Source organism: Haemorhous mexicanus, chromosome 2, assembly GCF_027477595.1.
Source record: "Haemorhous mexicanus isolate bHaeMex1 chromosome 2, bHaeMex1.pri, whole genome shotgun sequence".
Taxonomy (NCBI): Eukaryota; Metazoa; Chordata; class Aves; order Passeriformes; family Fringillidae; genus Haemorhous; species Haemorhous mexicanus.
This window is the reverse complement of record NC_082342.1, coordinates 10,761,390-10,776,705: the sequence shown is the minus strand read 5'-3', so window position 1 is coordinate 10,776,705 and position 15,316 is coordinate 10,761,390. Positions and strand designations below refer to the sequence as shown.

General features: G+C 40.3%; 1 protein-coding gene across 5 annotated transcripts in view; it reads left to right on the top strand.

Moving 5' to 3' along the window:
• NRIP1 (nuclear receptor interacting protein 1) overlaps positions 1 to 12,899 on the top strand; it is a 73,414-nt gene extending 60,515 nt beyond the window's left edge. For all 5 annotated transcript variants that reach the window (XM_059872878.1, XM_059872863.1, XM_059872887.1 and 2 more), the window contains one exon: positions 4,053 to 12,899. In XM_059872878.1, the coding sequence (XP_059728861.1) occupies positions 4,414 to 7,902 (3,489 nt within the window). In that variant the 5' untranslated portion in view covers positions 4,053 to 4,413 and the 3' untranslated portion in view covers positions 7,903 to 12,899. The remainder of the gene's footprint in view (positions 1 to 4,052) is intronic.
• The last annotated feature ends 2,417 nt before the right edge of the window (positions 12,900 to 15,316 follow it).

Here is a 15,316-nt window from a genome sequence, read left to right as displayed (position 1 = left end):
GCTCTTCCAGTAGTAGCTAAGCATTAGAACACCAAATTTATTAAAAAACTGAAGATTTTTATTTCTCAGACCAGTTTGATTTTAGCTTTACAAATGCATGTTTTTATTCATCTCAACTTAAAAATGGAACATAAAATTGCTACAGGAGTTTAATCATCATGAAAGAACTCTGAAATGTAGTTAATAAAAATGTTTTATCTGTGTGAACATATACCAATCTCAACCTCTATTAATCATTTTAACAATGTGCATGAGTTTGGGTAATGTGTCTTCTAATAAATGTTCATGTGGGCAATCTGCTAGCCATTGCCAGTTTCCTAAATGAATACCTTAATGGTTTCTGTAAGATTTTTTCCTATGATCTTGAATTGAAACTGCAGAAGAAGACACCTTGATAATACCAAATTTTTTGAATTACCTAATAGATTATGTAACCTTCATACTCAAATAATGTTAGTCTAGTGTTGTTAATTTACTCTGGGTCTCTGTTCCACTTAGCAAAAGGATTTAACTGCAAATGCTAGTTTGAGATATCGGAAAAATGTCTTACAAATGTGGTTTTGCTAGTTAAATTGTGAACTGTCTAGAATTTCTTAAATAGCAGGAAATATCTATTGGGTGAACTAAAAGTCTGCTGTTTAGAGTATCAGGTTTGCAGTTGAGGCTTTCATTCTTTCAAAGAATTCCTTAAAAATAAAAAAAATATTCAGGAGCAAAAAGCAATTGGTTCTGTTGTGCTTTAACATACTAGAAGCTGTGTTCTCAGATTTCCTTATCTTTTGCAGCAGTACTATATGGTAAGCAAAGGATCTTAAAGTTTTTTACTATTATTCCTTTAAAATCTTTGTGGTAGATAAGTATATTTGTGGTTTGCAAATAAACAAAGAAAAACTTCCAACAACTGTGAAAGTGGAATTAATTATCTGGACGTATGCAGTTCAGTGAACGCTTTAATATTCCCTTATTTTCCCTATACTGCCTACAGCTTCTCCTTAGGCACACTTTAAAAGGCTGAAGAACTGATTTTTCATGGTGTGCTTCACATGGGGCGTGTCTCACCAGGTTACAGCATTTGTGCTCTGGGTTCTGCTGCTGCTTTAGTTTTGTCTAGGTAAACTTGGCTTAATGAGTTGGGTTGGTGCTCCTGGAGGTGCTGCACAACAGTCAGGTGGTTTATTTCTCATGGTACAGAAGTCTGGGAGAAAACAGTAGAAGTGACAAAAAAAAGGGTGCATTTAGAGTAGTTGTGGTCAGGAAAGCACATGAACTTACCAATTTATTTTGTCATAGTAATTAAACATAATATGTAGGTCTAGAGAGTCGTAGATCTTAGCAACTTTAGCCCTTGCTGAGAAATAAGAAAATTGTTGCTCTGTGACTTCTCCTTTCTCTCTCTTCTGCCTTTTCTTTTAACTTTCTTTTGTTTTTTCCTTAACACTGCTCTGGTAACTTCTTGAGTATTGAATTTTAAGAAAATATACTAACATTTCAGTGGGTCCTGGGAAGTTCTTTTGTACAGTTTGTATGTATTTAGAAGGTAGCTGAATGGTTGCCTTAGTGTCCTGCTGAGCATGAATTTCCAATGCTGGTTTGGATTTGTCATGACTACACCTCAGATGGACATTGTCATGTGAGATTTTAACAGTGTAATATCTGTTACAGCACTAAAGCAGAAGAAGCTTTTTTAAAGGATTGCTGATGTCCTGTTTTAATGTGTTAAGTGCTTTCCAGATTTCATTATCTTTAAAGAAGCTTCTTTGCAGCAACCCAATTTCATTAAATTTATCAGTATTTCCCTAGCACTGGGTAATTGAAATAAAATAAAAAATGAAAAAGGTGGGCAGAACACTTCTTAGCATAGTTATTGTATATAAACTGTACTGGCTACAAGTGTCATCTCCTGCAAGAGGCTTTTGGAGTACCTGAGGGATTTGCATAAATGCATTGTTTCTTTTGAATTATCCCAAGGTGTAGTGAGTAGAGTTGTACTGAACATTGGCTTAATGGTGCATTTGTTTGGGACTGTATCTTAAGGGTGTCCTGTAAGCCTTGCTTTTACCAGATTGTCAGAAGTCCTGACAGAATTTCAGTTTTACTGTCTTCAATGCAATACTTTTGGAATCTGGAAGAATATATTCTCCAGTTAAAGTGTGTTCTGAAATGTTTGAGGAAATTAGTTTAATTGTATTGCTGTTACTGTTGCTGGATATTTGATAGTTTCATTGGAAATCATGTTTTGTTGGTTTTGGGGTTTTTTTAGGGATTTATTACTCATAATTTTTATTCTATTTTTGGGTTGAAACTCTGTAAAAGCCCACTCAGAGGTACAGAGGTTTTTGAAGGAGCAGTAAGATGATCAGTCATTTTCAGTTAGCTGAATCCACATTTAAGTTGTTTCATGTTTGAAGAAGCACTGTGTCTTCCACAGGTAATTCTGAAAATGCTGGTTAATGTATTTCTGAGAGAAGTACTGAGACCTCAGTAATAGCTAACAGCTTTGCATTTGATGTATAAATGCATGGATATACACGTTTACACTACAATGCATTGCTGGTTAGATTTTTTGTTTGGGTTTGGTTTTGGCTTTTTTTTAAGATCGCTTCATTTTTAGAGTTTTTCTAGATGACTTAAAACCAAATAAGGGAATATTTGCCCAGGGAGATTAAGGACAGTTAACATTACAGCTATTTAGTAGTTCTTATTCTTTACATTTTTAAGATCTGATTATTTTCTGACTTCTAGTTGCCTGCAGGTTTTGAATTAAAAACTTGCCTCTGGGAAATCAATCATAAAATATTCATTTACTTTGAGGAGGCAAGGATTTCATCTGTGTACATCCCTTTTAAACTTGTAAATACAAATTTTCAATGGAGTTTTAGCCCGTGAAAGCAAATTACAGAGTTCAGTATGCAGAAGGACACTTACCTTTGCTCATGTTGAATATTTATGCCAGTTTAGTGTTGAGTGAGTGAAGGAGGATGCATGTGTGGTGTAATGTTCTCATTATTGAGGTGTGGTGACTGAGATGTTTGTGCTGCCATTGACCAGCCCTACAGGTGAAACTGAAGAGATGCATCCAGCACAAGTGCCATTGCTGTGCATTTTAAAGCAGCTTTTTATTCCACACTGCCCCATCCAAGGAGGTATTTAGTAGAGATATTATACACTCTGGAAGAATAACAAGACTTCAGGGAAGGACTGGTTTGGTTTGGTTTTGCCATCGTGTGTTTCATGTACAAAAAGAATGCAAAGGTAAAAATCCTCCAGGGAAGGGAGGATTTTGATGCCAGGATTTATGTTGCATCAGGAGCATAAGCAACCTCTTCCCCACTCTTATCACATGATTATTCTAATAACTTATGGTGTTTGGGTGTTGTAAGAACAACAGATTTCACCCCTGTTGTGTTACCATACTTGATTTTGCATTGGTGCATAGTCCTGGGCAGTGCTAACAACTTTGTTTCTACTTTCAGCAATACCATCCACCTGCCAAACAGAAATGTGATGCTGTCCATTCTGTTATTTCAGAACAAATGCAACCTGGAACTAAACATTGACTTTAGGCCTGCCTTTTCCTTCTCAGTATAAGAGTGATAGGCTGTGTGTTCTGTGTATTTACATTTACAGAAGAAAAGTTCATGCAACTGTGAAGTAAAATTAAATGGTTTTGTTTTTTTAATACTGTGTTTAGAGTGATTTCAGATTTTCCTTTCAGGTTTGCTATTCCTTATTTTTAGCTGCAGAATAGTGAAATTCAGTGAAGGCTTGTAGTAGCTGTGCTTTTGATAAGTAATCTTAATTTTTGTGTAAAACTTCATCTCAGAATTGTTTTCATAATGTTCTTTGAATTGGATACCATGTATTTTGTCCTTTATTTGATTTTTTAGTTTCTTCTGGAATGTGTGGTGTTTGTGTATCCTGAATGTCTGCCTAAGACAATGCATGGGAGGTTGGATTTGGATTTTTTTTTTTTAAAGGAAGAATGTGTTATGCAATTATATATTAATCCTAAATATTTTCTTTCTGTTTTTTGTTTTGTGTTTCTCACTTAGGAGTTTTATGTGCTTGGTGGAGATGGAAAAGGAAGAAAAGCAAGCTGGCCTCCAGAAGAAAGAAGGCAGCAAATATTTAATGGAACTTTTTTTCTGTGAAACCATGTTTTGAGTGTTCCTCCTAGACATCATCCATAAATATCCTAGATATCAGCTGAGGATTGCTATGATTGGAAACCTGGCTCATCAAACAGTGTACACTGGGAGAAGCCTGCCTAGGATAATACATTTTCTATTGTTTCTGAAAGTCTCTAAGAACACACTGTAGACATCTCCCTGTTATTAACTCTGCATCTTGATTGAGCAAAACTAGTCTTTGAAGTGAACAGAAACAGAGCCTTTTTGGAAACTTTTATTGAACATGACTCATGGAGAAGAGCTTGGCTCTGAGATGCACCAGGATTCTGTTGTTCTAACTTACCTAGAGGGATTACTAATGCATCAAGCAGCAGGAGGCTCAGGTACTGCAGTTGACAAAAAGTCCACTGGGCATAGTGGGGAGGATCAAAACTTTAAGATTTCAGGAAATATATTTCCCAGCTGTCAGAGTAATGGTCCAGTTCTTAACACGAGTACGTATCGGGGATCTGGCATGCTGCACCTCAAAAAAGCAAGACTGTTGCAGTCTTCAGAAGACTGGAATGCAGCAAAGAGAAGGCGGTTGTCTGATTCCATTGTGGATTTAGATGGAAAAAAGGAAGCTTTGTTGGCTGGCATGGTTGAAAATGTGCCTAAAGGCAAACAGGATAGCACATTACTTGCCTCTTTGCTTCAGTCATTCAGCTCTAGGCTGCAGAGTGTTGCTCTGTCACAGCAGATTAGACAGAGTCTTAAGGAGCAGGGGTATTCTCTTAGCCACGATTCTTTACAAGTGGAGAAAGATTTAAGGTGCTATGGTGTTGCATCCAGCCACCTGAAGACTCTGCTGAAGAAGAGCAAAGCAAAAGATCAGAAGCTGGACAACAGCTTGCCTGACATCACTAAGAACCTGCCCAAAGAGAGGTTTATAGAATCTCCTCATGCAGTGCAGAGCAGCCCCAAGGTGATGAACGAGCCCCTGTCGTGTGCTGCAAGGTTACAAGCTGTTGCAAGCATGGTAGAGAAACGATCCAGTCCTGCTGCTTCACCCAAGCCCAGCGTAGCGTGCAGCCAGCTGGCGCTGCTCCTTTCCAGTGAAGCCCACTTGCAGCAGTACTCCAGGGAACACGCTTTAAAAGCACAAAATGCCAATCAGATTGCAAGTGAGAGACTTGCAGCGATGGCCAGGCTCCAGGAAAGTGCTCAGAAGGACATAGGCCAGTTTGGTTTGGCCAAAGGAATGACAAGCCATCTCAATGGTCAAGCAGGATCATCCCCCAAAACAGTCGCTAGCAAAGGCAATATGGCACCGTTTCAGAGCTCGGTGGGAATCATGCACTCGCCTCCCAAAACTGTGGGATACAAAAGCACTGTGGAAAGGAGTAACCTGAAAACCTCTCCCAGCAACAGCTTGCTCTTACATCTGCTGAAAAGCCAGAATACCACCAAGCACGTGCAAGGACGTGAGCAGAGTGAGAGAGCCAGCATTTTTGAAGACAGCAGCACACCAACAACTGTTGATGAGTATTCAGACAACAATCCCAGTTTTACAGAAGACAGCAGTGATGACGAAAGCTCCCATTCTAACTGTCTTCCTATAGACCTATCCTTTAAACAGAGGACAGATAAACCAGATGCAGGTCCGCCTGCATCGCTGGATAACCTGACTCAGTCCTTGCTTCGTAACTGGGATCCAAAAGTTTCCTGTCCAGAGAGCAAGGAAGAGAAAGACACTCCGAAAGCTTCTAAGCTGAATCCCCACCAGAAAGTAACACTACTTCAGCTGTTACTTGGGCATAAGAGTGAAGAACAGGTAGACAAGAGTAATGATCCTCAGGGACCACACAGTACAGCTGATGTGGCAAAATTCACTGTACAGACTGGGAAAAGGACTCCTGTTGCTGACAGTCCCAGTGCCAACCGAATGACTCCATTAAGCACTCCACCCTTGATGGCTTCTACAAAAGCAGACTCTCCTATAAATCTCTCACACCAGTCGCTGGCTGTCAAGCGGAGCTCACCACCCTATGCCTGCAGCATCCAGCCGGACAGACTGATGAATTCTGCATCTAAGCACTTGATAGACCTGTCCAAAAGCAAGGAAATTCAAGGAGCTAAGCTGAGCAGGACTGATAGTCCCCAGAACTCCTCGGCATTCAGTGCCAGCAAGCTGCTGCAGAACCTGGCTCAGTGCGGCATGCAGAGTTCCGTGTCGAGTGAGGAACAAAGAGCTAGCAAACAGCTGCTGGCAGGGAACATGGATAAACCTGTGGGCTTGATTGATAGATTGAACAGCCCTCTGCTTACGAATAAATTGAGTATGCATGAAGAAAATAACAAAATATTCAGTTGTCAGCCCGCACCCACTGAACAAGGACTTCCAGGTTCGGAAATAGAAAATCTCCTTGAAAGGCGCACTGTCCTTCAGCTGCTTCTGGGAACTCCCAATAAAGGTAAAAGTGAAAAGAAAGAGAGGATGCTTTTAAGAGATGAAAGTTCTCAAGAACAGACAGACAAGGCTTTGAATGAGCAAATATTGACGGTGAAAATAAAAACTGAACCATCTGACGAATCAAATGTCCCTTATAATTCAAATGCACAACAAGTAAGAGAATGCAAGGGTAACAAATTCCAAGGGTTTGTTCATTCACTGCAGAGAAACGCAGCTGCTTCTCCAGCATCCGAGGAGGTGAAATCTGAGCCTCTTTCACCTCAAGATTTCTCTTTTTCCAAAAATGGCCTGCTAAGTAGGTTGCTGAGACAGAATCAAGACAATTACCCTGCAGATGAGCCTGACAGGAGTCACCGAAACAACGAGCTGACACACCTTGAATCCAAGAGTCTTTGCACACTACCGAAGAAGAGGAAGCTTCATGCTGAGCCTTTGGAAAGCCCATTAAAAAAGATGAAAAGTAATGTGTCTGATGCTGGAAACAATCACGCTTCTCCTACCGAGGCGCTCTACGGGCCTTTGCTTAACCAGCAAGAACTGAAATTCAGCAGAAGTGATGCTGAATTTAAATATGCTGTAAGTCATGGTTCAAATAGTGAAACTGAAAATAGGAGTTGGTCTAGAGATAGTAAAGGCTTTAATGTGTTGAAACAGCTGCTTCTCTCAGAAAACTGTGAGAGAGATCTGTCACAACATAGGAATAACATACTAACAGAGGGCAAGAAAAAAGGAAACAAAACCAGTGCAACAATCAATAAACCTGAATTCACCATTTCTTCAGTAAGATCGTTGGTGGGAAGCCCTGTGCAGCAGAACAATTGTGTAGATCACAGAACATTTCAGTATCCTGTAGCAGTAAAAAGTCCGGCCAGCTCCCCCTTCCCTGAACATCTGGGAAGCACGGTGTCCAGACTGGAGTCCGAGCAGTTGAGCATGTGCTCCATGCCCAGTGAGAAGGGCCCCATCAGATGGGTGATCACAGGCATGGACAAGAATGATTATGAGAAAGACTCTCCGAGACTGACCAAAACCAACCCAATACTGTACTACATGTTACAGAAAGGTGGCAGCTCTGTCAGCAGCCAAGAAGCACATGACAAAGAAATTTGGAATGAGCCTTCATTTACCGAGAGCTCGACTCGTGTTACAATCAAAGAGGAGTTGACATCTGACCCAGAGCTCAAAACTCCTTTTAGTAACTTAAGAAGCCCTTACAACAGCCATATGGGGAGTAACACCTCTCATCAGCATGGTGGTGTGAATGGAGAAGTGCATGGACTTCTGGAAAAAGTGCGAACAATCAAAAAAGAGCCAGAATAAACTGCAGCCTCCTCAGTGAGTTTACAATCAGCGGTTTTGAATCTTTGTTTAAAAAAAAAAAAAAAAAAGAAAAATGAGTATGAACTTCACTACTGTATAAATTGAGCATGATTTTACAAAAAAGAAGCATGGTCTAATTGAAATGTTTTCATTTGATAAACTTTTTATTTTTCTGGTGATGTTATTTAAAAGACATGTAGATAAAATTTGCTTTACAGTAGATTGTCACAAGGAAACTAGAAGGGTTGTAATTTGTACAAGACGTTTCTGTATGTATCAGATTAAGTTATGAGTACTCTTTGATCAGAGTCTTATTTGGATCTGCAAGCTTTTGGTATAACATAAAGTGTAAGCGTACAGCCTAGGTGGTGGTAATGCTGCGTTTCCTCCCTCCCTGTAAAATAATCCTTATTTTTTTGAAGCCTGAGCTTAGAGACAGTGTACTTTTTCTTTTTTTTTGAATGTTTTAATATGTTTTGTGAAATTTTAAGAATAACTTTTAAGAAGTGGAGCAGTCCGTCCAAGGTATTAGCTCGTCATATTGGAAAACCTGCGTCAGTGTTAACAATTGAAGTGCACTGAAATGTATTTTTTAGTGCTTCCAAAATTTGTATTGTTATTTTTAAATCTTGTTTGTGGTCCTGCCAGAATAGTGGTGTGAAATCTATTTTTCTTCCTTGCCCTGCTCTCAACAAATGCCTTCCTCAGAATTCTTAGCCATAGTTATGAGTTACTAGTTAGAATTAAGGGTGTTTTCTAGGTTTTTATAAAAAAGGCAGATTTTCGTAGGCCGTGCAAGTACTGCACGAGTCCTTTTGTCGGCACATTCCTGTCACTTTCCTGCCTAAAAGGGGAAAGCCAAAATGCCTCTTGGAGTAGTGTGATTGAGAAGGCTTAGTACACGTATTCAGTGAGGAAAATGCTGGAAAGCTCGTGAAGGGGATGAACAGAATTGTGTGTTCAGCACCATCCTGCTTCCCTATGGAAGAACACCAACTGCACTAAAGCAGCACATCAGGCTTCCACTCTAAGATGGAATAGGATTTTAATGAAAAATGTGTTGGCCTCTTCCTACAACCAGGGAAAAGAATCTATAACCTGCCAATATTTATTTCTCTCTGAACAGCTGATACATGGTTTAATGCACTACCCTTTCACTGCAGAAAATCTGGCTTTAGAATAATTTTCCAGGTAGCACTGAGGATAAAACTGTGGTTTTGTCATGTTCTGTAATGGATAGTGGGATATATCTGAGAAATCCTTCCCTGCCCTTTTCCTCAATCCCCACCTGTGCTGTGATTTGTAACATCTGGCAGTATCAGCCTGAGATGGGAGGAACTGAAAATTGTAGTCAGAGCTGAGACATCTTAAAAGAATTGCTGGCTGGGGAAGAGTCGTGTGGCTCTGCTTTCCCGTTAGCACTGTCAGTGTTAACTCCATTTGCAGCCCTTATTTCTCTGGGGGCAGGAAGAGGACAAAATCCAGTTCCTCTGAATTATATGAATTATTGGCAAGCAGAAGTTTTGCTGAACTTTTTACTCCTCTTAAAAAAAAAAAAAAAGGTCTCTGTGGCTTCTTGATTTCACAGATAATCCTCTCTGCCATCAGCAAGCAGCAAAGCAGTTGGCTTGCACAAATAATGAAAGCTGCACTCTGGTTTAATTTTGTCTGTTTTCACCCTGCAAGCCAATGACATGACAAAACTGCTGTTCCTGTCCGTCCCATGTCTGCATAGCAGACATGAGTGATGGGGCATTTTGCTCTTTTCCATCTGGTTTGGTTTCTGAGATCCTTTTCCCAGACTCCTGGCTTGCTGAGACAGAGCAAGCTGTTGTCCCCCTCTTGTCCCTGTCCCCAGCCTGAGATCAGTTCCTCCTCTTCCCAGTGCAGTTCCTTCTGAAAGGGACTTGTTCTGTCTGACAGCTGGAAAATGCACCACTATTCTGTTCTGCCTCCCTCCGGGGGATACCTTCTTTTAGGGAACACAAATATTTGGCAGTATCTGGTATAAAACATTCCCCCTGGTTTTTATGGGAAATAACAGAGCAATTTAAAGATATATTTTTATGTTATTTCAGTGAAGCATAATATATTAATGGGCTGTACAAAGAAGATTTATATTTTAAAACCTTCACACAAATCTAATATCATTTTAAATGTCATTGTCTGAAGTATAATATAAAAATAAAATTTTGTTTGTCTTTAATATTGCATTTATAAGTAGCCCAGTGACAATTCAGATGTCTCATAGATTAATCATTAATGAGATAAAGTATATTTTGGATTGACAGTGGAACTGAATTCTTTTTATATGAGTCAACCCAGCAGAAATATTAAAAAGATGGTATTTGTTCCATCCATTAAATGTCTTTTAAAGTCTTAATTGATTATTTTTCTTGAAACAATGTGTATATAGGTAGGAAATATATACAATATAGAATAATAGATGGTCCCCAGACTAAATACAGGGCTATAATTTGCTTGAAGAGCTCCACAGAAAAATGCAGCGTGAGAGGATGTGGAATTATCTGGTGGAAAAAAACTTCTCCAAAGCCAAGTTGAGATGAAGAGTGAGGAAGAGATTCTGACCCTGACAAAAAATAATACTGGAATCGAGCCATGTGCTGACCTTTGTATTTATTCTAGGGTAGTCTATTGTTATAATATATACTTTTGAACATTTAGTTTTGGAAGTTTTGTAAAACAGTTAAGTTAAAATGTTAACAGTTTGACCAGTTAAGGATTTAGCTTTCTTTTTAGTTGATGTTAACAAAAGGGTATTGCCATTCTCACAGACGTCAGTAAACTCTAATATACAAGAATTGAAGTTTGGGACATGGTGTTCATGGAAGAATCTTATCTCCTGTAGGCTTTGCACTCTCAAACAGCAGGTAACAAGGGCAAGGCCCTTGAGAGAGGGCAGGACATGCCAAGGGAATGCTCAGTCAGCTGCTAAGAGGGCAACAACTGTCTCCTCCTGTATGGAATTCTCCAGTATCGCTGGTGTTACCCCCTCCCTAGGGAAGAGAGGTCTTTTTTGAATCTACCCCATCCACATTTACAGCATTGACACCTTAGGACCAAAGGCTCTTCAATTATTTTTTGTCTTGTAGCGTGGGTGAGTAAAAAGGAGTTGCTATTTTTTTCCTTGGGGACTTTTCCATCAGAGAAGAGGGGTGTGGGAGCAGGGTTTGTTGTCCCAGGAGGGACTGGTAGGGCTGGCCACGTTTTCCCAAGCAGCTCTAAGATCCCTGATTTCCACCAGTCCCTGCAGATGAATTGCAAACCGAGGTCACCCCTTGAGTAGCCCTCGGTACTCTCGGCAACTCCTGTTTCCTCTAGGCCTTTAGGCTACAGATTTGGAGCAAAATGGGGTCTTGGCAGATTTTGGCAGCAGCAGCTGTACAGGCAGAGCCGTGCAGGATCAGTGGGTGCTGGTGTGTGATCTCCCCATCAAAGGAGCAGGGAGGGAAGGGAGGGCACATCCCAGTTACAGCCAGCAGAGACTGCTGGGGGCGAGCTGCCTCCAGCTCTCAGACCAGTGAGGAAGTGAGTTGGGGAATTGTCTCTATACCATGCTGAGGGTGCAGTTGCAGCCCCTTGGAGCTTTAACCTGAGTTAACTCTGGCCCCACTCCGCTGGGAAGGGCTGGGGCTGCAGCAGTTGCTGGAGCTGTGGAGACCCCGGTGCCTTGCTGGAGGGGGCGTCAGCAGCGCCTGGCGGAGCGCCCAAACCCGCTGGATTTGGGGATTGACTCGGAACTGCCACGCAGATCTGCCTTTTCTTTCCAGAGGGAAGTGTCTGGGACTCAGATGTCCAGGTTTCTAGTGTCTCCTCTGCCAAAGCTTGAGGAAAAGGTGATGGGTAAGGCTTGACCACAAAATCAAAAGTGGAGAGCTGGAGGGCTTCTCTACTGATACCACAGAGCTGGGCAGCTCAGTTTGAGAAGTTTATATGAGATCAAAAGGGAATTCAGCAATAACTTTTACTTTTCGTAGCCATTTACTCTTAGTGAAGTTTTTAAATTTTTAATTTACAAATGTTTTTAAAAGAAAGAAATGAGTGGTTTAAATTTTCCCTGTTAAATGTTGGTGAAAGTATTACAGCTCTCATTGACGTCAGTGACATGATATTACCAGTTTGTTCTCTGCCACATCTTACAGAGGAGTAAACTGGTAAGTATATATTATATATATATTTATATATAATGTAAATATGTTGACTTGTTACGCCTATAATATGTTGAAATTGGTTTTTAAAAGGTGATGTAAATAGTGGTTTCCTTAATGAAAAATACATATTTTGTATTGTTCTAATGCAAAGGAAAAAAACCTTTTAATCTTTTTTGTTATGTATATTCCATGTATAAGTGTAAATATGATCACATAGGTTTAAAAACTTTTGCATGTATGTATACAGTTGCAAGTCTGGAAGAATGTATAGAAAAATTCTTTTATTTAAAGTTGTGATTAACTGCTGCATGAAAAGTGCATGGGGGACCCTGTGCATCTGTGCGTTGGCAAAAAAAAAAAAAGTCTTAACAAGTCAGGTCAGTTCAAAACACAACAGTATTCCACTTCTGGACATGACTTCTGCTGTGGTATTTTAGCTTTGTGAAAGAATGTGCTTCAATTCAAAAGGGTCTGGAAAAAAAAAATGCAAACCTACTTTTAAAACATGAAGTGCTCATACAACTATAATAAGTCATGTAAGTTCAGGACTCCATTTTGCATAATTGAAATATTGTACCTGGACTGTTCCATCCCTGTAAAACAAAGGAGTATTGATTTTCATTGCCATACATAAGAATTTGGGATTTTACCACAACCAGTTTTATTGTGATGTGTCTTCAGTAATTTAACTGGTCTCATTTTTTTTTATTAGCAATTAATTTCCTCATGTGATGTCACAAAACTGTACATACTGCAGTGTGAAGTTTTTTTAAATCTTTCAGTGTTTACTTCCTGCAGAAGATTTGAATAAATGAGAAAAATGCATTGTCTTGATGGTTTTTAAATCTGCTTTATTTCATGTGTACTCTGTGTTATTGGAGAGTTAGTGGGCTCTGCATCAGTGCTGTTGATTCAAATTTCTGACAACAAAAGTACCTCAAGGAACTTAGGCACACACAGCCTTCAGCAAGGCTACTGGAAGCTGAGTGTTGTGGAGCTGGAAATGAAGCAATCTAAATCAGATTAGCAGCTTTACTTCACAAAGCTCTGTATTATGTTTTATTTAAATACCCTTCTGCTTATTAACTTGAAATCAGTGACCATAAACCGGAAACCTCTAAGTGGGAATTCTCATGTGAAAATAATTTTGAATGTCAAAACATTGTTCAGGTCCCTTGTGCAGGGTGGAAAGATCTGTTTTCCCACTAAAATCTACTTTGGTTCATATCACAAAGAAGACTTCTCAGCTTCTGAATGTTTGCTTAAGAACATAAATAGAATAATAAGTGAACACAGTTTGCCCATGAAGCCCACACAAAGGTTTAGCAGTGCACTTCCATCGTATTTTGGAGTTAAGTCAGCTTATGACATTAGTGCAAAGGATGGATTGCAGCATTAGTGCAAGTGCTGTTTCTCCAGAAAATTTAGGTTCAGGGTTTTCAGACAGTGTCTGGAGCTGTACTGTTGCAAGCAAGCACAGAGGAATGGTCATGACTGTCTTGGGTAGCAGTAACACCTATTTTTGTGAATCATCCTGTGCTTCCTGGTCTCACAACAAATTGTGTGCCTGAGGTTCTTTGGAAGCATTCTGGAAAGCAACAAATATAATACATGAAGGTAGTTTTAAAACAGTAATTCTGAGTGCATAGATCTCAGCTAAGGCTTCCTGAACTGTGTAACAGCATTTTAATTGTTCAGCATCCAAAATGGAGCAGCATGGGGATGCTGTCTCACTTTGGATACATCAGCTTGCAGTATGGGTGTAGTGCCACCAGTGATGCTCAGCTGTGCAAAGGACCCTGACCCAGCTTCTGCTTAGACTCCTCTCTGTAAGTAGGCCTGATGTGAGGGATCAATGGCTGGGCAAAAAGGCAGCCACCTGAAAAAACAATATCACTAAGGAGCCAGTCTCATCTTCTAATGGCAGTGCAGCTTGGAAATAATTTCTTAAAATACCTGGTTTCATCACTGCTGTGTTTCTTTCAGTTTTGAGTCTGCCCACCAGGCAAAGCCAACCCTCTACCTCTGTTTTTTTCAGTGGTGATGCCCAAGGATAGTTCCATGGAGCACCTGAATATCTCTTGACTTTTCTGTTATTACTTGGTGGGGGTTTCAGGCTCTTGTAAATTCACTCTATTTATTCAGTTGTGCTGTAAAGTAAAACTTGCACAGTGCCTACCAGAACAAGCAGGGCTGTGGAGCTGAGTGTATGGTGTGCTGGACAGCCTGTGGGGTGATGAGGACGTGGAATGGGTGTGATATCCCAAAAACCATTCCCCTCTGAGGGAATGTTAACTGCATTTGCTCGGTGATTCAGGATGAACTCACTCAGAGGTGCTTCACACCGCCAGTGTACTCTTCACAGCCAGACCTGTGGTCACATGGAACCTTCTTGGTCCCCAGCTTGTTCTTCACAGAATGAAAATTGCATGTGGTGTTGATGGGTCTCTTCCACGAAACAACTGCTGAATGAAGGAATTTTCATTTCTGCTTCAGAGATTTCCAGACTGGGAGGGCAGAGGACAGCAATAGTGTTCATGGCACTTGGCACCCCAGTCTTCTCTGCTCCCCAGTGAAATGAGCTGCAGCATTGTGGGTGGCAAGGGCAGGTGTGGACTCTTGTAGATCATTTGCAGGGATGTGTGTTGTGGAAGCCTTTGTAAGAGTGGAGAAACTTACTGCAGTAGCACAGACATGTCTTTAAATAAGAAAAGTAAAGCAAATTATTCTTCACTGACTGTAAACTTGCTAAGAAAAAATGTGGGTTTGAAACTAAAGAATACAATGACAATGTTTTGCTGTATGGCACAGCTTGTCACATTAGGGCTCTGGAATGCACCCATGGGAATGTCTGTAGGGACTTGATATGAGCCTGGAGCAGAGGCTAGGACATGCAGGCAGTAAATGCTGATAATATTTTTATTTCCTTTTGATTGTCAGAGTGACTCAAAGGGAGCATGGCACAAACTTGAGGCATAAAAATCCTCTCTGCTGGTAGCTATCAATGCTGCTAATGAAGGAGCATATGCTGATCCAAGCTCACAGCAGCCCACTTTGATTTGGCTTTCTAAGGAATGCTTGCTCTTAATGAATAAAGAGATTTGTCACTATTTCCAGATTACTTTTCTGGTTAAATTACTCAGAACTTAGCTGAGTGCAAAACAAACATAATTGCCTTGTGAATATGCCAGTTAGATAAACCTGATGCCTGCTTCCACAATTAAAGTCAGCCTGTGCCTTCA